The sequence below is a fragment of the Kogia breviceps genome, chromosome 16 (assembly GCF_026419965.1).
Source record: "Kogia breviceps isolate mKogBre1 chromosome 16, mKogBre1 haplotype 1, whole genome shotgun sequence".
Taxonomy (NCBI): Eukaryota; Metazoa; Chordata; class Mammalia; order Artiodactyla; family Physeteridae; genus Kogia; species Kogia breviceps.
Window position 1 is genome coordinate 69,370,563 of NC_081325.1, and position 24,323 is coordinate 69,394,885.

The 24,323-nt window shown below is 45.6% G+C and overlaps 1 protein-coding gene across 4 annotated transcripts in view; it reads right to left on the reverse strand.

Moving 5' to 3' along the window:
• Positions 1-24,323, reverse strand: part of TMTC4 (transmembrane O-mannosyltransferase targeting cadherins 4) — a 51,967-nt gene that overhangs the window by 9,211 nt on the left and 18,433 nt on the right. For all 4 annotated transcript variants that reach the window (XM_059041668.2, XM_067016149.1, XM_067016150.1 and 1 more), the window contains 9 exons: positions 15,850-15,947; positions 12,866-12,958; positions 12,470-12,634; positions 10,971-11,173; positions 9,091-9,262; positions 8,871-9,002; positions 1,912-1,991; positions 1,291-1,398; positions 1,058-1,199 (listed from right to left, as the gene is read on the reverse strand). In XM_059041668.2, the coding sequence (XP_058897651.1) occupies positions 1,058-1,199; positions 1,291-1,398; positions 1,912-1,991; positions 8,871-9,002; positions 9,091-9,262; positions 10,971-11,173; positions 12,470-12,634; positions 12,866-12,958; positions 15,850-15,947 (1,193 nt within the window). The remainder of the gene's footprint in view (positions 1-1,057; positions 1,200-1,290; positions 1,399-1,911; positions 1,992-8,870; positions 9,003-9,090; positions 9,263-10,970; positions 11,174-12,469; positions 12,635-12,865; positions 12,959-15,849; positions 15,948-24,323) is intronic.

The window sequence follows — 24,323 nt, forward strand, 5'->3', positions numbered from 1 at the left end:
GATGACAAAATCTATTTCATTATCATTAGCAATATATGCTTTCAGATTTTTTTAAATTAATTAATTAATTTTATTTGTGGCTGCGTTGGGTCTCTGTTGCTGCCCACAGGCTTTCTCTAGTTGCGGCGAGCAGGGGCTACTCTTCGTTGTGGTACGCAGGCTTCTCACTGCGGTGGCTTCTCTTGTTGCGGAGCATGGGCTCTAGGCGCGCGGGCTTCAGTAGTTGTGGCATGGGGGCTCGGTAGTTGTGGCACACGGGCTTAGTTGCTCTGCAGCATGTGGGATCTTCCCGGACCAGGGCTCGAACCCGTGTCCCCTGCACTGGCAGGCGGATTCTTAACCACTGTGCCACCAGGGAAGCCCCACGCTTTCAGATTTTAAGATTATTGAACTTACTGTATGAGCTACAACTGTATTATTTATTTGAAGAAAGAAACTATATTAAAAAAAAAAAAAGTCAAGAGCAGTAACAGCTTTATAAATATCCTGTTAGTAACCAAAAAGAGAAAGTCTCTACAGAACACATTATGTTCTATTTCCATTGAATAATCTCAAAGCCCTTTTGTGGGCTCCTGAGCTTTCTTTTATGGGGGGACAGTTACCTGAAAAAATGCAGGAACAGTCAGTCCCTTGAGGCAGCAGAAGAGGAAAGCTCAGAAGTCACATTATGGGTTTGCTTTTTTTAAATTTCAGTTTTTATTCAATTGGTGTTTTAAAAACAGAGAGACCAATGTTTATCAGGAAGTAACCCCTTGGAATACTGTTTTACAGGGCACAAAGGGACTTTAAAAATTGTAATTTATTCCTTAGTTTAACCTGTTGCCTTTATGATCTCTTTAACTTGGCCAATTCAAGTTGGCCTGCTCTCTAATTAGAGCTAAAAAAAAAAAACTACATAGGAGGAAATCAAATAGCTACCTTCAACTGAGATAAAAGTATATGAAAGAGCTTCATAAGATGTAGAGGGTTAGAATGGGTGTTGCTCTTCTCACTTTATTATAATGAAGGAAACAAAACCAAGCTTTTCTTCTGCAGCCACAGGGCACCATATGCTTACCAAACGCCCAAGGTTGTAGTAACAATCCGGGTACTTCCTCCTGTGCTTGATCGCCGTCCGGTAACTTTGCTCGGCAGCCTGGAACCGTTTCAGGCTGTTTTGCACGATGCCTAAATTCATCCAGGCGGCAGCGAAGTCTGGCCTGGAAGATAAACAAGGAAAAGCAAGGCTTAGCTCCCGGAACGTTGGAGCGCATTTCCATGCCATGAGCATGATTATAAGACAACGCTTACTGTATCTGTACAGCCAAAGACAGCAGCTCCTCTGCTTCCTGGAGCTCGTTCCTTTCCTTTAAGATGTTCCCCAGATTATTCATGGCGTGAACGTACTTCGGATTTAATCTGGAAGTGGACAGAGACACCAAGACTGTAGTCCTCACTAAACTCTCAGGAATTGGCAAATTTATCTTAAAAGTTGGGGTCCTCACGGGGACAGGTTTTTAACGCTAGAAAGTTAAAATAAGACATGGGAGGGGCTTCTCTGGTGGCGCAGTGGTTAAGAATCTGCCTGCTAATGCAGGGGACCAGAGTTTGAGCCCCGGTCCGGGAAGATCCCACATGCCGCAGAGCAACTAAGCCCGGAAGCCACAACTAGGGCTTCCCTGGTGGCGCAGTGGTTGAGAATCCGCCTGCCGATGCAGGAGACACGGGTTCGTGCCCGGGTCCGGGAAGATCCCACGTGCCGCGGAGCGGCTGGGCCCGTGAGCCATGGCCTCTGAGCCTGCGCGTCCGGAGCCTGCGCTCCGCAACGGGAGAGGCCACAACAGTGAGAGGCCCGCGTACCGCAAAAAAAAAAAAAAGACATGGGTACTGTAAAGACGGCATTTCTTCTGTGAGACAGGATGCTTGCAGTACCTCACAGCTTCCCGGTAGTATCTAATGGCAGCTGTCTGATTGCCGTTATCAGCCAGGTTTTTGCCCACATTGTAGTGAACCTGAAAAGAGAGAAAAATTGGCCATCAGCTGCCAGACTTCTTTGTTCAGAGCTGGGATGCCTACCCTACCTTCTAAATGAAAGCAAAAGATAATGGTATTAAAAAACAAGCCCCGGGCTTCCCTGGTGGCGCAGTGGTTGAGAGTCCGCCTGCCGATGCAGGGGACACGGGTTCGTGCCCCGGTCCGGGAGGATCCCACGTGCCGCGGAGCGGCTGGGCCCGTGAGCCGTGGCCGCTGAGCCTGCGCGTCCGGAGCCTGTGCTCCGCAACGGGAGAGGCCACAGCAGTGAGAGGCCCGCGTACCGCAAAAAAAAAAAAAAAAAAAAAAAGCCCCTACCAGAACTTTCGCTAAACCGCTACAGAGGCTGGGCCGAGCTTGCTGGTGCTGTAGCGCCCTGCCCTGTAAGAAAAGATTCGAGGAAAGGGAGAGGCAAAAAGTAGACGGTAACACTAAAGTGTGACAGCAGGACACTGACTAAAGAACTCAACAGAGAGAAAACGGGGAAGTGAGCAAACTGGGCTGGTTTTACTGTGAAACCGACTCCCCTCCTTCTCACACACCTGCACCCGCTAGTGCTGAGTTGCAAAGTCCAACCGCACGTGCATGTGAGGAAACAATGACGATTCTGTACTTTAAACCAATACGGCACTTTCTCGTATGACACCTTCCTTCTGCAGCAACACTATCATTCCACTTCACACTGATCAAATTCTCCCTCCCTCATTCCTTTAGGTAATGACTGCAGCCCAGGCACCATGTCGGCAGCTGCAATGGTGGGCAAACCGTTCAGAGCCCTGCCTCCCGAGCCCTGGATGGGAGGTCAAATGCCCTCATTAGTAAATGTGTCACTCGAAGGGGCCGGGGCTCTGGAGGAAGGTGAGTCTGAGGACGGCCCCTGGTTGAGTGTCAGGAAGGCTGTCCTATAAAGGGCCTTCCAGCAGAGACCTGAATGGGGGTCACCCGGTAAAGGGGCTGCAGGGGAGCAAGTGGCCCAGGTGGAGCCGCAAGGGGCAGGGTCCCTGGCCTAGAGGAAGCCTGGTAACATTTGGTTGAGCGACTACAGGCAGCCTGGCGTCGCTGAGTGCAGACGGCAGGGGAGACCAGGCTACACAGGGAACCCCGAGAGGCGCTGGGTCCCGTTTAGCCTTTGCCCCGAGAGAGAAGTGGGAGGCCAAATGCTGGGTCTGTAAGTGCCTGAGTTTCCTAGGGTTGCGGTAACAAAGGACCACGAGCTGGGGGCTGAGGGACAACAGAAATGTATCCCGCGTAGTTCTGGAGGCAGAAATTAGCAGCAGCAAGGCTGGTTCCCACTGGAGGCTCTGAGGCAAACTTCCACGCTTCTCTCATCTTCTGACTGTGGCCAGCCACCCTTGGTGTGTACACCTTGCTCTGCGGCTGCAGCACTCGAATCTCTGCCTCTGTCTTCATGTGGCCCTCTCCCCGCCGTGTGTCCGTGTCTCTGCTCTCTCTTATAAGGACACCAGTCATAGTAGAGTAAGGGTCCGCCCTATTCCAGTATAACCTCATCTTAACTGACATCTGAATGACATCTGCAAGGACCCCCCTTCCCAAACAAACAGGGCTTAGGATTTGAACACATCTTGGGGGCGGGGGGAGCACACTTCAACCCATAACAAAAGCCAGGGGTAGGAGGGTGGCAGAGGGTCAGAATCAGATTTAGGTTTATGTAAAATAAGTCACACTGGGAAACTCACGTGAGTCAGGAAAAAGCCAATGCTGGGGTCCAGGGAGAGCCTCTAGCTGCGGCCCCAAGAGCGAGGCTGGCGGACGGAGCTGGGCGGTGGTGAATTTGGGGGTGATGAGGGACACTGAGGAAGCAAAGGGCCCAGGGCAGCAGCACTGCACGGACTCACGGGGACTATTACCAGAAGTATTTAACGATCATCAAACGCTCCTTTTGGAGGCTTTCAATGTAAAGGCCGACAGCAACCTCGGAGGAGATGATGCTACAGAAATTCATTCAACTGGGTGTGTGTGGGGTGACGGAGAGTAACTAACAGCCGTGGCTGGCAGGTACTGAGGGACTCTGCTTTGGCATCATTCAGCGTCCTGCCCTAGGCTGTGGTACTAGATTTGGACCCAGGCTCCAAAGCCTGTGTTTCTTCTCACTGTATCACACCCATTTATTAAGGTGCTGGGTGAAAATGGGGCCGGGCTACTCAAGACGATTAATACAAATAATGTTTCTTTGGGGTGTTAAGGGCTGCTTTGTGACCCCAAAATTCATATGTTGAAGTCCTAGACCCCAGCACCCCAGAATGTGACTGACTGTATTGAAAGATGGGGGTCTTTAAAGAGGTCATTAAGTTGAAATGAGGCTCTTCGGGGCCCTAATCCAACCTGACTGATGGCCTTATAAGAGAAAGAAATTTGGACACACGGAGAACACCAGAGATGCCTGCACACAGATGGAAGGCCGTGTGAGGACATAGCAAGAAGGTGGCCATCTGCAAGCCAAGGAGAGAGGCCTCAGGAGAAACCAGCTCTTCTGATGCCTTGATCCTGGACTTCTGGCCTCCAGAGCTGGGAGGAAATAAAATTCTGTTGTTTAAGCCACCTAGTCCATTGTATTTTGTTATGGCAGCCCTAGCAGACTGATACATGGTGAATTACAATAACGGTTTGAGCACAATCAAGTAGCATTATATCTGAACATTCAAAACCCCTTCTAAAAGAATAATCACATCCTGCCTTATCAATCTTAACCTACAGTTATAGCACGTCTTCAAAAATACTGATTATTTCTGGAAGGGTACAGAGCACTGTGACATTCTTTAAGCACATATGTAACACAGATTTTTTAAATAATAAATTTATTTATTTATTTTTGGCTGCGTTGGGTCCTTGTTGCTGCGCCCGGGCTTTCTCTAGTTGCAGCGAGAGGGGGCTACTCTTCGTTGCGGTGCACAGGCTTCTCTTATGGCAGAGCACGGGCTCTACATGCACCGGCTTCAGTAGTTGTGGCATGTAGGCTCGGTAGTTGTGGCTCAAGGGCTCTAGAGCACAGGCTCAGGAGTTGTGGTGCACGGGCTTAGCTGCTCTGCGGCATGTGGGATCTTCCCGCACCAGGGCTCAAACCCGTGTCCCCTGCATCGGCAGGCTGATTCTTATCTACCGCGCCACCAGGGAAGCCCGAGATTTGTTTTTTAACTGCCAATTTTAAACTCTATACATCTATTTTTACCTCATCGGACAAAAGGAATCACAAACGGGGAAGTCACGGGGCGACAGAAATGTATAATATTGCGCAGCACCCCCCGTATAATTTAAACTTCCTAAACCAAATTATTGTCCATCTGTACGTGTTACCATCTTTATGTTACAGCTTGCAGGAGACTAGTTAATGCTATGGCTCGATCGTGGGTTTCGAAAAGCGGGCTCTAAGCGGATTGATTTTGGGTCTCCCCCAGCCCCAGTCTGGAAGTGTTTACCCACTCCCCTCATGCCCCACACACAGAGGGACCGAATGTGGAGACGCCAACCTGTAAGTGAAGACGTATGTGCCTGCGGTCCACAGAATACAAACACAGCTTCTAGGCAGACTTCAACACAGCTCCTGCCTCTTGCGCCCCTGAGCTCCTGCTGCTTTCCTTTGTTGCGGGGAAATTCTGTTTTCTCAATAAAAAGCTCAGACAAAGAGCTGAACTGCCCTCTGCAGTAGAGCCGCTGTTCTGTTAGACCCGACGCCACCGACCAGGAGATCAGGGGAGGGCGGAGGGTTGCTTTGCAAAATCAGACTGCACTGAAGTCAATGGAACTAGTTAAAAATTGGATAGCCCCCTAGAAGACGAGCTGTCCATAGTTAAGACTGGTAAACAAGTTTACCCAGAGGCCAGCCTTATCCTATGGGTGACATGGAGGGAAGTATTTGAATAGGAAACAGCTGCCTAGACAACCCATTGTGAAAAAACAAAGCAAACCCCTACGAGAAACAGTTTACCTAAACCAGAGTTTAAAGAATGAGTGATTTTTGTTTCCCGGGAATGTAAAGGATTGAAAAAGCCTATTTATCCTTGAACTTTCCCTTCTGCCTTTGTGATTCATATGCTGAGGCAACGAACCAGCACAGAAGCCACAGAGAAAACCCACGGTTGCAACCCAAGGATATGTAAATGCAAACGAAGTGAAAGCATCCATAAGGGAAGGAGGTACATTCAACAGCGATGCTAAAACCAGTTTGTTTCAAATTTCCTGTTAAAACTTCATGTTAAACTTAAAATGTTTTAAACACATAAAAACCCTATGACCCATCCTGGCTCATCCTTAAGGAAATACCTCATTGTGGTACATGATCCCTCGCACTGTTAAAAGAATTTAGAATTGTATCCCAGGGTTGATACAAAGTGTCACACACTTTCAAGCCTCGAAAACTACAAATGGCTGCAAACACGATCAGGTTCTTGGCGTCTCATCCACAGCAGGAATTTAATTTCTATTGTCTCAATTCAGTCACTAATACTGAGTTCCTACCATATGCAAGGGACTGTGGGTAATTCAAATGCAGACCAGGCACAGCACTGAGTCTCATTTGTAAATCTGGGCCTAATTGACAGCCAGGTGCCAATTGCTTACTTAATAGTCAGTTGAATGTAAAGTGGAAACGAGTGCAGAAAATCTATCTCCTGCAATAGAGTTGAATGAAACCAGTGTCTTTCTAAATGAGATCTCTTTCCTGAAATCAACCTAGCTCCCCACCTCCCAAAAAAGGAAGTAAAGAGAACTTTATTATACTTCAGTTTATAGTGGAAAGTTAAAAAAAAAAAAAAAAGAAAATGGCAATCACTGAAAAATGTTCTTGGAAAGGCTTATCACTAATGGGTCCATTCTGAAGATGAGGTCTTGTATGTATGTCGTAAATTTAAAAGAGAAAACCACACACACAGACATACGATTATGTGCATGACCATCTGCACACTCCCTGTGTTTTCCAGCCTGTAACATATGAAATCATAAGACAGACGTACAGGCTCAAACATCACGTATGTCCCGTGCCCCCTCATTTACTAGGGTAACCTGGGCACACAGCACTATACCAGGCCTCTATCTACCACCTGAGTTACTAACTTAGATAAAGTCAGCTCCATCTTTCCATGCCTCAGTTTCTTTCATTTGGAAAATTAAAGAAAATAACCTCTCTCTGACAACCTTCGAGGGAGGATAATGGAGATTAATGATAGAGCCTCTACAAAGAAATCTGAGTTCCTTCTGGGGAAGAACTATATAAACAGAAGGGGTAATTACTGCCATTCAAACAGAAAAGTAAAAATAAAGCCAATCTATTAACATTATGAAATTAAATCACAGGCAATTTATTTTTAATAGCATAAAATAAATGGCCAGGTCAGCCAATCAAATTAACAATAAAAGCATGAAATAATACACTCTTTTATCTCAGCCTCTAACTATAAAACACGAACAAGGTTTTTTTTTTTTAATCCAAGGAAAAGACAAACAAGGAGTCAGCACCTTTTATACTATCCCTCACTCCACGGTCACAATAAGACATCAACTATTCATTAGATTTCCTCATCTAATTTTGCCTGAAATCACCGTTTTCTCTTAAATATAGAATGTGGAAACGAGACAGAACCCCAAGGAGCTTTTATCCTCCCCCCACTCCCCCATCACAATTAAACATCCTAGGAGGGGCTTCCCTGGTGGTGCAGTGGTTGGGAGTCCGCCTGCCGATGCAGGGGACACGGGTTCGTGCCCCGGTCCGGGAGGATCCCACATGCCGTGGAGCGGCTGGGCCCGTGAGCCGTGGCCGCTGCGCCTGCGCGTCCGGAGCCTGTGCTCCGCAACGGGAGAGGCCACAACAGTGAGAGGCCCGCGTATCACACACACACACACAAAAAAAAAGAAAATTAAAAAAAAAAAAAAAAAAAAACATCCTAGGAAGCTCCAATTCTGATGACACTGAAGGAGAACGGGACTGTTACTTAATAATAATAATGATCTATACTAACAGAGAATTCTTCTAACTCCTTGGCCTCCCATTTTGAGCAAGTATCATTCTCTTCTCTTCATTTAATGGGACAACCAAAACTAAAAGCAGCCTATGAAAGCAAACATTTCTGGATCACCTACTATGTTCTCAGTACCACGTCAGGGCACTTCAGAGGCCACATCTCATTAAGGCCTCACAACAAACCCAGGAGACAGGCACTGTCGTCCTGTGTCCCTCCCCGCCCAGTCCCCCCGCCCCTCTGCCCCAAGAGGCACAGCTGAGTTAAGTGAAGAGACTGAATTCATCAAGGATACAAGTGAAACGAACTCGTACCAGACTGTGTCAACAAAAACACTGCCAATTTTAAAGTCTGTACATTTATTTTCACCTAATCTGGCAAAAAGAACCCCAAGTAGAGAAACCACAGGTGACAGAAATGTGTGCTACTCAACAGCCCACAGGGTCCTTTAAACTTCCTGAACTGAACTGCTGTCCACTCACAGGTATTATCACCTTCCGGTTCTAGATTTCAGGAGGCCGGAGCACGTGTTTTGAAAAGTGTGCTCTAAATGTTTCGACTGTGGGCCTCCCCGGACCCCAGACTAGATATGTGGCGTTACCTTCCCTGCCACCACTTTAATCCATGATTTGAACCCGCTGGAAGATGAGTCAAAACTTGTTTAGGCAAATCTGCTGTTTCTCTGACATTGTCTGGTTTTAGTGATTTCTTTCGTATTATTTTGGTTAAGTGCAATTTTAATAAATTTTGTCAAAATCATTAAAAAAAAAAAAAAAAGAAAGAAAGAAACACCCCAAGTATATGATCAAGGTCATATGCCAGATTCCGTGTAAAGGTAAACAACATTCTCCTTACTCAGCTGTCGAACTTAAAACATGGCAGCCAACATACCTTGGCATTGAGAGGACACACAGACAGGGCGCTTCTGAAAAGCTGTTCCTCATTCCGCCACTGGCCGCTGCGGATCACGCATCTCAGCGTGTTTATGCATAAAATTCCCAGGACGAAAGCGGCAATCAGTTTCTTAAGAGGAGAGGCACATGGGAAATGTCATTAGTAAAATCCACCCATCGTCTTGGTCAGGAACGGCACCACCGCTCTGGGCCAATACCTTTTTCTTAGTATGTTTACTAAGAACTCCACACCCGAAAGTCAGCAGCATGCAGTACCCAGCGCTGGGGAGGTACAGGACCCTCTCTGCCACCACGAAGCCCACTCGGAAGAACAGGTTACTCGCAGGAAGAAATGGGATGATGAGAAATCCCAGGCCCAGCGTGAGGATCCTGGACGATGAGAATTAAAACGGTTACTTTTAGACTCTGTTCAAGAAGAATGTCCTCCTTGACGTTAAATTCACGATAAAGGCCCCCCCCCCGCTCTTTTTCATGCCAGCAACTGAGAAATGGCATCAGTAGAGAGGATCTAACCAGGCAGCATTAGGATAAGATATAAAAATCTTACTAAGGCACTTAGCGTCAAGCATAAGGATAAAAGTCACAAGTCACGAAATTCATATGAATAAAGTTAGAATGATTACTTTGCGAGGCCTATGAATGCACCTGCTCGTAAGTGTACCTTAAACTGTGTAGGCGTTGAAGAGCTCAATGGGTATTGGTCCCAGTTAGACCAATTTAGTCCCCCCTCCCAGCCAAACTTAACAGAAGTAATGCTACTTAACTGGTTTAAACTTCATGAAATCTGAAATAAACTAATATCATTTTCAGGTGCTGTGGCATAAATTCCAGTCGAGTAAAAAGAAAGCCAAGAGCAATGGAACACTTCTGGAAGTAGGCAGTCATTCCCAATCTCCCACAGATGTAAGAGGATGAACTAAGAAGCAAGGTCAAACAACAAGGTCCTAACTGTAGAGCACAGGGAACTATATTCAGTATCTTGCGATAAACCATAATGGCAAAGAATATGAAAAAGAATATATATGTATAACTGAATCACTTTGCTGTACAGTAGAAATTAACATAACATTGTAACTCAACTATACTTCAATAAAATTAAAAAACAAAAAAAAAGAAGCCAGGGGCTTCCCTGGTGGCACAGTGGTTGAGAGTCTGCCTGCCGATGCAGGGGACGCGGGTTCGTGCCCTGGTCCTGGAGGATCCCACATGCCGCGGAGCGGCTGGGCCCGTGAGCCGTGGCCGCTGAGCCTGCGCGTCCGGAGCCTGTGCTCCGCAACGGGAGAGGCCACAGTGGTGAGAGGCCTGCGTACCGCAAAAAAAAAAAAAAAAAAAAAGAAGCCAGGTCAAATTTGGTGGCTCCTTCCCAGACCCTGTGCCTGTAGTACTAGAAAAATCCTATAGCACGTGTATAGTGGATTGGGATTACGGTTTGACGCCCTTTAGAACTACGTACCAATTTAAGCCACAGGTAAACTTAAAACTGAATTTATTTTGAGAAATTACTAATCTAATTCCATCAACACTTAAGCTTAAAGGAAATCATCTTCAATAGCTTTCTTTCTCATAAAACACATTTGTTTTTCTACCAATTATTTTCTCAATAACCTTTGTTTCCCTTTGCTGGGGTGTGAGAAAGAATAGGCTCTTTGGGGTGGCAATTTCTTTTGTACCAAATGACAAGAGAAGGAATCACTGTAGCATCCACTAGGGTTTTCTGAAGCAGAATTGTGAAATAATGGCCACAACACACATCAATTACACTCTCAGTCTGACCATAAATTACTCTTTACCACCTACAGCGAAAAGGATCTCAAAATGCTGCTTCACGGGGGGAAAGAGGGAGGGAGAGATAAAGCGGTCATCTGCAACCCCCACCCCCCTCCAAGTTCACTCCCCACTAGTTGAAGCCAGCCATGGATTCCAAATGGATAGAACTCATCCTGGCCATAAACATGTATTTGAAATAAAGGTCCTCAGATATTGCTTCCACAAAACCGTTAAAATGATCAGTGCTGGATTTAGCAAAATGCTCTGACTCCACCCAGTGTGGACGTTAAAATTCAGCTCGGCCTCTTACCGTCTCTTGTGGCTGTCTTCAGAGCACAGGGCTTGGCATATCAGGCCAATTAGGCAGAACCAGAGTGCTGCCAGAGCAATTACCCTCCAGTCCCCGACTGACTTAATGAGGGGGATGCAGCCCATTGACCAATCAAAACACAGCCACCAGGGGCACAGCAGCAACCAGGCATTCAAGGAATAGTAGTAATTATAGTTTATGGCCTGTCAGTCAAAAGAAAAACAAACATTTATTTGATACTGAACTCGGAAAAAAAATATATCCCAGCTTCACTTTGGAGGCATCCATATCTTTCTGCTCAAGGAGAGCAGTTTTATAAAATAAGATGTTGCCACATTCCACTTGGGCAGGGGCTGTAGTTTGCAGTTTACTAAATGCATTGAGATTTTTAATAGATAAAAAACACAGCAAGGCCACCAGACTCTGCTATACATGTTATATTTCTGGTGACACTATGTCCTGATTACTCACTGATGCCCGAAGTCTGTGACCTAGGAAATCTGAGGCCCAGGGGTCACCCATGTGCCTGACAACATAAGTATAGGGTCCTACGGTCCTTGATTTCTGTCTCTGAAGGCACAGCTAAGATACCCTTGCCTTCAGAAAAAGCAAACCTTTACAAGAAAGTCTGGACACCATAGACTTTCAAAGAGACCACAGGGGGTGGTCAGGACTACATGCTTCCATTGCAGGGGGCACTGGTTTGATCCCTGGTGGGAGAACTAAGATCCCACATGCTGCGAGGTGTGGCCAAAAACAAACAAACAAACAACAACAAAAAAAAGATACTGCCAATGTGGTTATATTTTATCTTAACCCCGCCATGTCAATTTCCTTTATAACGAAAGTGATGGGGTTAGGGGACAATTTAAGGAGGTTGGCAAGAAACCTGACACTTTCTAAACCACTCTTCTTTAATTTTGTTTGGAAAGGAAATACAAAGGGTTTATACCTTCCCAATGTCCTAACAAAAACCTGGTTTCAGGGCTTCCCTGGTAGCGCAGTGGTTGAGAATCCGCCTGCCAATGCAGGGGACATGGGTTCGATCCCCGGTCCGGGAAGATCCCACATGCCGCGGAGCAACCAAGCCCCTGTGCCACAACTACTGAGCCCGCATGCCGCAACTACTGAAGCCCGCGCGCCAGAGCCCGTGGCTCCACCATGAGAGAAGCCACTGCAATGAGAAGCCCGTGCACCGCAACGGAGAGTAAGTAGCCCCCGCTCGCCGCAACTAGAGAAAGCCCGCGCGCAGCAGTGAAGACCCAACACAGCCAAAAATAAATAAATAAATGAATAAAATTTAAAAAACAAAGAAGCAAAAACCTGCTTTCATCGTAGAACATCCTTGGTGAGAGAAAACACAGGTGGGGGTGTTCTGCTTGTGGGAGCTTTTGTGGCTGCTGGGGAGGGAGGGAGGCGGAGGGGGAGGGAGGGAGGGGAGAGCTGGGAATCTGGTGGGCCAAGAAGAGGACCCATTGGAGGGCAGACTCAGGACTCACCCTGACCAGCACGCTACTGGCGAAGGAGGCAGGATTGTCGACTTCGGTGAAGGACGGAGGGCCAGTGCCCATGATCTTCCAGCGCACGTAGAGCACCCCGGATCCCCCCAAGGCCAGGAGACTCATTCTGAAGAGGAGGCCCTCAGACCTGAGCACGCCAGCGTTCTGAAAGGACACCGCAAGGCCCCTGACGTCACAGAGTTTTCAGATGAAAGTGTGGCCACGCCAGGTACAAAGGTGCAGCAGTTCTGGCTGAACCGCAATGACACCGTGCTTTAAGGGGCTGTGGCTATGTTAGAATTCAAAGTCACAAGAAATACTTTGAAAATGGCATTTTAAATCTGCTGGTACTTGACATTTTCCACGCCTGGGCTGGAGACAAAAGCAGATACTCACCTCTAATGATCTGTCCTTATGTAGTACCTTCCGGACCATTTCCAGAACATTTAATTTGCCTATCACCAAGATGTCAAAGACGGCATTCAAACCCTAAGAGAGCAAAGCAAGGAATCAGCGATGGGACAGCCTAACTCTGGTTAGGTAACAATTATCCATCAGAATTTTATTGCTGAATCTAGACAAGAAATGTCCTGGATTAGATCATCACAGATGACCTCTTTAGCTCTCTCTAAAAACAAAATCAAAAAAATCCTATCGTTCCTATGAAATGAGCTCATGTATTGTATCAAATTTATTATCTAGCAAATCCCTGTTAGTCTGCATATAAGATGCAGGAGAGCTAGACCTTTGGGGTTCCCAGGAGAAGTTCTGCAGAGGCCCCTCTTTCCGTTTTTTTCTTTACTATGAGTCCCTTAGTTGTAAGAGCCAACACCTGTGCGGTGGTCAGGCCTAAGAAGATAAAGGCAGTCGTCAACCTCGAAAACCCAGCCAAGTAAGTAACTACACTTCAGGAATCCCAGGTGCTGCCTGATGTGGGCAAATGCCATGGAAGAGTGGTAGCAGAACGTAGAGCCTCCGGTGGGGCTCCGGACACCTCTCAGGTTCACCCTCCTGGTTGTCCGCTAGATCTCCCTTCCTGCCGGGCACACAGCCAGCCCTGCAGGAAAGCATGGTCACGTGACTGAGTTCCAGCCTATGGGATGCGGGCACAAGTGATAACGTGCCATCTTGGAGGTTTGGGCATAGACTGGGGCACCCCGCCCCCCTCGGTTTCCTGTCCAGCTGTGGCAGAGATGATGGAGATATTCAGAGTGACACCGGAAACCACACCCTGAAGACGGCAGAGCCTCGGCCAGCCTGACCCCGCTGTGCGGAGGACAGCCACCTCTGCCCGCAGCTTTCAGGGCAATTATGTGGGGCCACTGGCCCTTGGGAGTGTGATCCTGCAGCTCCACTGACGCCAACAGCTTCCAGTAGCATCACGACAGTTCCTTTCTAACAGGTGATGGCTGCTCCTGAAGCTGACACCTACGGTCACAGGCTGAAGGCTCATCTGGCCTTGGGCTCTACTCTCTACCCTGCAGTGGACTTCCTACAAATGCGGACACTGCAAGCAACGTCGTGTGGCCCAACTCCCTGCCGGAAGCAGGTAAAGTGGTCAGAACATACACTGCGTAGACGGTTCAAGCTGTCCCTCAAGGACGGGGCTCTTTTTTAGTATGGGGCTTCGTGGCAAAGAAGATCATAAATTATCAGAAGCCAGTGGTAATTTGTGGTTTTCAGAGCAAGGGTGGCATCCCTACTTAACCGCCTCCCATAAATGCTGGGAGCCATTAATTATCCAATACACAGGCCAGTGCTGGGTTAATGACTTCACAGAATCCTGATTTTATCCACCCATTAGATGAATGATTTTAGTGGGTCACAGAGGGCCATTTCTGCCTGGGTCTGAACCATTTTCTAGAAGGCAGGAGCTCCCTGTTGAGCTGCGCTGTCTTCTTATACCATTTGTTTGTCTGCCTGGGAGCTATAGGACAGTCACCCGGGGAGGACGGGGACGTGTCGTCACGAGGACTGAGCCAAACACGAGCTTGGCACTGCCTCCTCCTTCCCGTTGAAATTCATCATTGAAATTCATCACTGAAATGTCCACACTCTAGTCTGATTTTTTTGAAAGCTGCTCAATTTCACCGTATCTTTATTCATGTAAATCCAACCTAATTTTGTAGTGCTTCTCAAACACCGATGGACGTAGGAGTCACCTGGGGGCCTTGTTAAGGGGAGATTCTGATTCAGCAGGCCTGGGGTGGGGTCTGAGATCATAAATTTCTCATACCCTCCCAGACGGTGCAGTTGCTACTGGTCCTCAAAACCCCCACTTTGAGACAAGCACGGGGTTACGGCGGTGTTTCTCGCAGGTTGATTTTTGTCCTCCCCCCTCCCACCAGGGGGTGTCTGGCAATGTCTGGAGACATTTTAGGTTGTCACAACTGAGGGTGGGTGTCCTTCTGGCATCCAGTGGGTAGAGACCAGGAACATATCCTATGATACACAGGACGCACCCCAAAGAAAGATTCATCCCCAAATACCAGTGCTGCCAAGGTTGAGAGACACTGAAGTTTAGAGCAAACTTTTAAAAAATAACTCATGAAATTCGAGTATCTTTGCACAGCAATTCTATGCCATTTCCTAGCTGGCCAACCTTAATCTTTCAGACCAAGCCCAATAAAACCACTGATCTTTGCCTCGACTGCTGTCAAACCCCAAAGAGCTCGGACCGCTCTTGCTTTCCCACAGCTTCCGATACGAGCCACACCCCCCCCCCTCACATCTCTGTTTTCCATTTCTCTACGTCCGTGCGTATCCCTAATGTCTCAGTTTCCCTGTAATAATGTAAGGTGGGAAACTGGCTAGAATGGAGAAAAAGGAGAGTGCGTTTCAACGCCTCTCTTTTGGGGGCTTCGACTTAGATCGGACATAGGAGGCGCATGCCTGGACTCTTCAGATTCCTCTCCTCTCCTCTCGTCTCCGACATTCCCGGGTGAAGCTGGTGATAACATAACACACGTCGATGCATGTTTAATCGGGACCCGGAGCAGTGGTGGGGTCAGAGAACTGCTGTATTTAGGGCACTGCTTTATTTAGGACTGCCCAAACATGAGAGCACCCCAGGAAAGCCACAGCAGTCTTGTTTCTCTTTTCCCTAGGACCCCTCCAAGAGGGCTAATCACCGCTCTTCAGGAACTGTCCTCACTCCGTGTCCACCAGTTCTGATGAGAGGCAACTGAGATAGTCACTTCCCACACCAACCGCCAGGAGCATGACAGCACAGGTAATTCATTGGTCCAGAACGGTGTAGGCTTGAAGGCCGGTTACAGGGTGCAGTAGAGGAGGTCACGGGGGCAGGGCAGCCCAAAATGTCCTCACGGGAGGGAAAGGGGGTGTAGGGAGACAGGCCCCGATGGCACTTCGGGTCTTACCAGCACGGTGATCCCTTGCTCCTTGCACAGCATGGCCACTGCTCCCAGAAGGATACTGAGCAACACCCAGAACGTGGAATGCGTCCCCTCCTTGTTAGCTGACAGTCAGGAGAAATGACAAATTCAGAAGTCACGTGACATACCTCAGTCTTGCTAACACCTAGAACTAAAACTCTAAGCACGCACCTTCAACAGCCACAATTTAAAAACCGTTTGTGGTCTTCGGACAGCATTTCTCTGTGGGTGAGTGTGTTAGACCCACATTTCTGGTTAGACAGCACCCTCGACATGGCACACACATCCCCTTCTCAAGGGGACCCCAGCAGGTGCCCAGAGCCTTTGGGAGGCGCTGTAATGCAGCCCTGGCCACAAAGACATCTCAAGCCAGAGTCACCGGGGGCAAGTTCCTTCCTCCCACCTGGCCAGTCACCTAGCAGGCCATTCTGACCGGGCGTGCTGGGAACTCCCACTGGGAGTGTACGCACTTGCATCTGGTTGCCCGGGACCCAGCGGTCGCTGCTGCTGTCACAACAGGGGGCGACAGGAATCCCCCCTCTGCTCTGAGAATCTGGACAACTCCCAGGGTTGGAGTCCAGCACTGCCCTGAGAGTGCCTACCCCTTCCGGGTGGAGTCTGGGCTCTCTGAACACCTGGAGGCTTGGGAATGTCCGCTCTGCTACCATTGTGGAACAGCTCTGCAGGATGCAGGATGCAGGAGCAGTGAGCCCACGTGCATGGACACGCAAGCATCAACAGGAAGCCACAGCATCACCAGAAATGTGACCGCTGTAGTAAGCAGCTTGGGTGGGGCTGAGCTCCAGTAATAACCGATGGTCCCCAAATGGCCTTCTGAGGAGGGAGGGTGTGCCATCCGCTGGTGGGTGCTTGGTGGATGCAAGTTGGGGGCCAGAGCTGAACTGCTCAGGAGGAGAAGAAAGGGCATATGTGATGCCCCTCTCTGTTCCTTTGTGACACCCTCACCTCCTCATCGAGGTAGATGGTGAACAAACATTTTAAAAAGACCTAAGTTTAGGTCTTTTTAAAGACCTAAAAGACCTAAAAAGACCCTATGTTCATAGCAGCACTATTCACCACAGCTAAGACATGGAAACAAGCTAAATGTCCACTGACAGATGAATGGATAAAGAAGATGTGGTATATATACACAATGTATATACACAATATGCACAGTATATTGAGTAATATACACAATATTACTCAGCCATAAAAAAGAATGAAATAATGCCATTTGCAGCAACATGGATGGACCTAGAGATTATCATACTAAGTGAAGTTAAGTCAGAAAAAGAAAGACATGGGACTTCCCTGGTGGCACAGTGGTTAAGAATCTGCCTGCCAATACAGGGGACATGGGTTCGAGCCCTGGTCCCAGAAGATCCCACATGCCACAGAGCAACTAAGCCCGTGCGCCACAACTACTGAGCCTGTGCTCTAGAGCCGTGAGCTGCAGCTACTGAGCCCACATGCCACAACTACTGAAGCTTCTACTCCCACAATCTGTGTTCATACCTCTTAAGGAAACATAATATGATTTCCCAATGTAATGTTCCCTGTTCTTAACATTAAAAGCAAGTCCTGGGCTTCCCTGGTGGCGCAGTGGTTGAGAGTCCGCCTGCAGATGCAGGGGACACGGGTTCGTGCCCCGGTCCGGGAGGATCCCACATGCCGTGGAGTGGCTGGGCCCATGAGCCATGGCCGCTGAGCCTGCACATCCAGAGCCTGTGCTCTGCAATAGAAGAGGCCACAACAGTGACAGGCCCGCATACCACAAAAAAAAAAAAAAAAATTACATAAGTAATATTAAAAAGGCATAAGAGAAACTGATTATTTTAGTTTTAAATTTAGAATTAACTGTTAAAAACAGTAAAAATAAATATCCTGAGGCAGATATCGCCTCCAATGCAGTTACATTTATGAATTATTTTTATTCAAAAAAGTCTTCCCCAAATAGGGAATTCTAACTGGTGCATAGCTCTGTGTAAGCATCTCGGGCTCAGACAGAGTTCTCCATCTCATCTCCATCCAGTCTGCTAAATTTTAAGCACCAATGACCCAGGAGAGGAAATTTTTTTAAAAACCCTAAAAAGCTATTCTTACACCATGCAACATCTCTCATCGCTTAAGAACACAACTAGGATAATTGTGCAGCATTAGCAAACATCAACACTTTATAATCCAGAACTTTATTAAAGACTGGTTTAGAAAGTGTTTTCTTTGTTTCAGTATATGTCTCTGTTACCTGAGATAATCCAATCACTTAGGTAAAGGGAGGCAAAGGCTAACAGGCAGTGGGGATGGGGTGGGGGGATGAAACACCCACATGCACTAACAGAAAGACACTTGTCAGTGCCAACAGCCACAAGTGCCAACAGATGTGATCAATTTAATGAAGCGCTGCGCCTCGGACTTGGCACTGCTTTCGAGTGGGAGGCTCTTCTTTCAGAAAAAAGCATCACATTGTAGGAGCCACCCTCTTCACCACTCGATGCCTGGCATCTCTGCTGCCTTAAAACTGGCACGGCGTGGTGGGTGTGTGGGGGAATCACTCCACCCTGACAGGTGGCCCCAACTCCCCCTCTGCCAGAGTGACACAATGAGCATCAGATTCTCGTTCCAGAAGCGGGAGCCAACCAAGCAGTGCTTCCACCCGCAGAACGAGAGAAGTCAGACACCGCCGTCCTAAACTACGAGACCGTTTTGGGAGAATCGAGCAATGTACAAACCACGAAACGTGAAAGACAGAAAAGAGAACACACATGAATACTGAGGTCACAATTCAGAGGGCAACGACCCCAAATCTAAAAACAAGTGTCCTAGGGCTTCCCTGGTGGCACAGTGGTTGAGAGTCCGCCTGCCGATGCAGGGGACGCGGGTTCGTGCCCCGGTCCGGGAAGATCCCACGTGCCGCGGAGCGGCTGGGCCCGTGAGCCATGGCCGCTGAGCCTGTGCTCCACAAAGGGAGAGGCCACAAGAGTGAGAGGCCCGCGTACCGCAAAAAAAATAAAAAAATAAAAATAAAAACAAGTGTCATAGACTATGTGAGTTACACGACTGCCTGAATTTCTTTTAAGCTGTATAATTCTAAGTTAAAGAAAAACATGTCTTAAATCACCGTGGAAAACAGGAGGAAATGAGACCCCAAGAATCAAAAGAGTTATCCTGTTTTAGCTGCCTAAACTATGGTAAGGGGAGCAACACATAAATAAAGTTTAAGAACTTAGAACAGAGATTTGAGATCTTGTGTTTCATAATAGTTTAGAATTTAAAATTGTTATTCTAGGTTTGTAGCAAATTCCTTCCCCTCTTGAAAAGATTCTCTCCTTCCCACTATAAATGAGACTAATGAAATTTCTCTTCTTTGTCTGAACCCCCATGAAACAATATTTTAAGGTATTAGTTTATAAAAGAAATTGTTTCTGGCTATTCTATCAAGTTTATCATGCAAAGAGATTACCTGTTTCCAATCCAAAATGTGTACTAGGCTTCAACAGAGAGAGAAATGTTGATAGGATGTCTTATCATTAGAATAATACTTTTTGTTTCGGGCATTCAGAAAAAATAACCAGTGCACCATCAACTTCATCTGACTTAGTGTTTTTCTTTCTTTATTTTTTTAAAGAATAATTATCCTTTCTTTATAAGGATATTTGCTTATTTAAAAAAAGATTCTGTTCTAAAAGATCTTGCTTGGAGATATTCTATGTAAGCACCAAAAAAAAAGAAAAAAAAAAAAAGAGGCCAACAGAAATGTTACATGAGATTTTTTTTTTCACTCTCTATAAATGCTAGGATTCCAGAGGTTAGCACAAAATTGCTTGTTAATAAACTCAGGCAGTTAAAAATTGTCCAGAACTTTATAATAAAGACACTGCATCTATAAAGAAAGCTGATGAGATTATCAAAAAGAAATGTATCCTCTGAAAGAGTTTTCTAACTAGTTAAATCACTAATTTCAGAGCACTCAATTTTTGTTCCCTTATAAAAAATGTTAAATCTGTTCTTCAGTAAAAACCCTTTCTTAAACTTCAATTTCATGAGTAATGAATGCTAGACCTTTCTTTGAATTTATGTTCAGATCCAAAAAGAACAAAGACCAGGTCACTTTAAACGTAAGTTTAAACAATAAACAGCGTGTGTTATTATTTGTATCCAATAAGTACGGGACTGAACTTCTACCACAAAAAAGTTTTGATTCTCAGCTGCACACTTACAAACATGTGGGAGACCCGAGTAGCTGGGGCGAGGACTCACTGCTACCATGACACGTGTTTGCCCTTGGCTTTTTGTACAGTTCACACTGACGAGACAGCAGAAAATAAAGACGTGTGACTATTTCTTAGAGTATCTCAAAGTCCAAATGAAAATATATACACCTGAATGTTCATTAGTATCAAGGGTCCTGCTTTACTGCACTGAAGGAAATTTAATAGAGTAGATAAGAGAAATTAGCATTTTAATACAGAACTAGCATATGATACAGCAATTCCACTTCTGGGTATTTACCCTAAGGAAATGAAATCACTACTTTGAAAAGATATCTCTGCACCCCAATGTTCATTGCAGCATTATTTACAAGAGGCAAGACACAAAAACAATGTGTCTATAGACAGATGAATAAAGAAAATATGTACACACACACACACACACACAGACACACACACACACACACTGGAATATTACTCAGCCATAAAAAGAAGGAAACCTTGCCATTTGCGACAACATGGGTAGACCCTGAGGGCATTATGCTAAGTGAGATAAGTTAAACAGAGAAAGACAAATACTGTATGATCTAAATATATGTGGAATCTTAAAAAAAAAAAAAAAAACACCCACAAAACTGAACTCATAGATACAGAGAGCAGATGAGGGAACAGTGTGAAAACGGTCAAAAGGTACAAACTTCCAGTTACACGATAAATAATGAGTCCTGGGGATGCAATGCACAGCATGTGACTATATAGTTCACAATACTGTATTGTACATGTGAAAGATGCTAAGAGAGTAGATCTTAAAAGTTCTCATCAGAAGACAAAAAATTCTGTAACTATGTGTGGTGACGGACCTTAGCTAGACTTATTGTGGTGATCATTTCACAATATGTACATATATCAAATCATTATGTTTTACACCTAAAACTAATACAATATTATATGTCAATTATATCTTCATAAAAAAGAAAAAATAATAAAACGTACATTCCACGGCAAACAAACAAACAAAAGAAATCGGCAGTCCCAAGGTTACAGTCATCCATTCTGCATAAATGCACTAAGAAAAGAAGGGGATACTTATTGAGTGCTTGCTCTGAGGTGGTCACAGGGAGGAAAAGAAAACAGGCGAGAAAGGGGAACCAGAGCACCCTTCTCTTTGAGTGCTCTGAATGTCGGAAACTTCCTTTCAATCAAAATACACTGAGCTCTGAGCCCTTCTAGGGCAAAAACTATGTCTCTGACACAGGGCCTGGTACAGGATGCCCTTAATGTTTGATTAATCATTGGTAAACTAATGACTGACCCTAACTGATAAGCCTCTGTGTGATTCTAGAACAGAATCAGAAACAGTGTCTTATCGTGAATGGGTAGGGATATTACTGCTTCTTCTCTGTGAAGGTATTATCAGTTTTGAAGCCACTGCTCAGCTTAAAAAAGGACTCTCAGCCCCCATATTTATGAAGTTGAACATGAACATGACGCTTACGAATTATTCCAGAGAGTTGTTCTCTATAAAACAAGTAGTCTCTGTTCTAAGCCTGTTGAAAGAGGACAGAAAATCTAAAACACAGAAGAGTTGCTAAAAACACAGTGACTATCCACAGAGACCAGGAAAGGTGCTACCGGACTTTAGCAGTGGTTCCAGGGTATTGAGACAAGGGGGGATTTGGGAGCTGGGGAGCAGAGGGAGGGAGCTGGCAGAGCGGAGGGGCTGTTCGGTGCGGCCCGGCCGAGCGGAGCAAGGGGGCCAGGGCTGGGCATCAGGTCCCAGCGTCCTGCCCTGCTCTGCTGTCCTGAGGTTACCGCAGGTGGGGCTCAGGGCACAGGACCTTGTCGGGAGGGGTCACAGAAGTGCTTGAGGTGTGGGACACAGGGCTTTCCCCCAAGCTGGCTAGTAACTGAATGTAAGTCTCTCTCTCTCTCTCTCTTAAGAATCAGGCATGTGCCCCAGCAATCCCACTCCTGGGCATATATCCAGAGAAAACCATACTTCAAAAAGAGGCATGCACCCCAATGTTCATGCAGCACTATTTACCATAGGCAGGACATGGAAGCAACTTAATTGTCCATTAATAGAGGAATGGATAAAGAAGATGTGGTACATATATACAATGGAATATTACTCAGCCATGAAAAAGAAGGAACGAATGCCATTTGCAGCAACGTGGATGGACCTGGAGACTGTCACACTGAGTGAAGTAAGTCAGACAGAGAAAGACAAATACCATATGATATCACTTATATGTGGAGGCTAAAAAAAGGGTGCAGATGAACTTATCTACAATAGAGTTACGGATGTAGAAAATAAACTTATGATTACCGGGGGTAAGCGGGGAGGGATAAATTGGAAGAACTGGGATCAACATATACACACTACTACATATAAAACAGATAACTAATAAGGACCTGCTGTATAGCACAGGAAACTCTACTCAGTACTCTGTAATGGCCTATGTGGGAAAAGAATCAAAAAAAGAGTGGATATATGTGTATGCATAACGGATTCACTTTGCTGTATGCCTGAAACTAACACAACATTGTAAATCGACTAGACCCTAATTAAAAAAAAAAAAAAAAAAAAAAGAATCAGGTCACTCTGTGCCTCAAGACCAGCAGCGAACTTGGGAGACAGAATTCAACCATTCCCTTGATAGTCTGTGATGTGGAAACAGTGAGTGGGCACTGGAAATAACAGTGAAAACCAACTCAAACGCTAGAGACTGCAGTTGAGGCATGGCTGTTCTCCGCCATCAACTTTAAGCTCCCAAGAAAGAACGATTAGGGTCTGCAACTCAAAGCCTGCGTGGGCAGGTGGACACAGAGGACAGAGAAGACACAAAAGTCCACGGCCAGTAATAACTTTCTGGGGCAAGACACTGTGGCCTGGCTGTGTGCAGACAGGTAACCGCCTGTAGCTTTGCATTTTCCAAAGACTCAACAAGCTGCGGGTGACGGCAAAGGGCGGTACCAGTCTGGAGGTGGGTCCCTCGGTCCCACTTTAATTGACTCTTTCCTTCTCCTAAAGGGGGTTCAAGTGCATGGGGAGGTGGGACAGCCTGTAATCAAGAGGCTTCTTCAAAGGCTTCCTAATCGATCTATTCATCTTCTTACTGTTCCAAGTAACTCAACCAAATGAAAATCTGTTCATATTCTTAAAGGCTTTGCACAGAAGCCACGCCTACCACGGCCACAGGTGTGCAAACATTAAGTATTTCCAGGTGAGCTTTCTCGAAAACATTCACGTACTTAACATTAAAGACCCATAACAATCTCTTTACAAAATCTCTTTCCAATTTAAAAGTAAACATGCTATAAATGTTAAAAGAATGCTACCAGACCAAAAAAGAAAGGTTATATCACTACTAAGAGTTAATATACTAGAGTTCCATTAGTACTAAAATATACTTCACCGATTTCTCATGAATCAAAGTATTAACTGAAAAAACATCATATATTAAGCACTTTTCCCTTTGGTATCAGTTTCCAAAGGCCTTATTTAAAAAATCTATATTTTGTGTGGATGGCTCTTGGAAATAATTTTATAATTTACAAACGAATGAAAAAGAGACACATAGTTCAGAATATGTACATTTGTGAATTGGAACACAGAAAAGGTTAGCAAAAGGATCCAGAGAAAGAATACAACATGTCTGTAGCTTTTCGCCATCCTGTGAGGACACTCCATTAAAGGAGGCTAATAAATGCATCAGTTCACTTGCTAGAAGAACTTTCAGTCTTCTGATGATTTTTCCATCATTTCAATAAGAGCAACCTTTAGAAGTAGTGAGAAATTTTATTACATCTCCTAAATGATGTGTTCGAATGTTGAATCTATCAACATTTAGTACGTTCTTCAAAAAGCTCTTTTGATTTTTTTGAAATCCATTCAGAATAAGGGAGTAGTTACTTTAAGGGAAGATATGTTAAAAGTAATAAAATGATACTGCACCAAACTTTTGAGATGTCTATGAGAAAAGCCAACAGACTTAATTTTTAATTTTCTTCAAGAAAAATACAATACGTATATGTATATCTGATTCGCTGTAAAGCAGAAACTAACACACCCTTGTAAAGCAATTATACTCTAATAAAGATGTTAAAAAATAATAATAAATTTAAAAAAGAAAAATACAACTACTGATAAGTTGTTATTCTACTTAACTGCAAATTCAGATTGAAGTGCCATCTTAAGAACACAATATAACAATACAAACACATAAAATAAAATGCAAAAAAAACCCC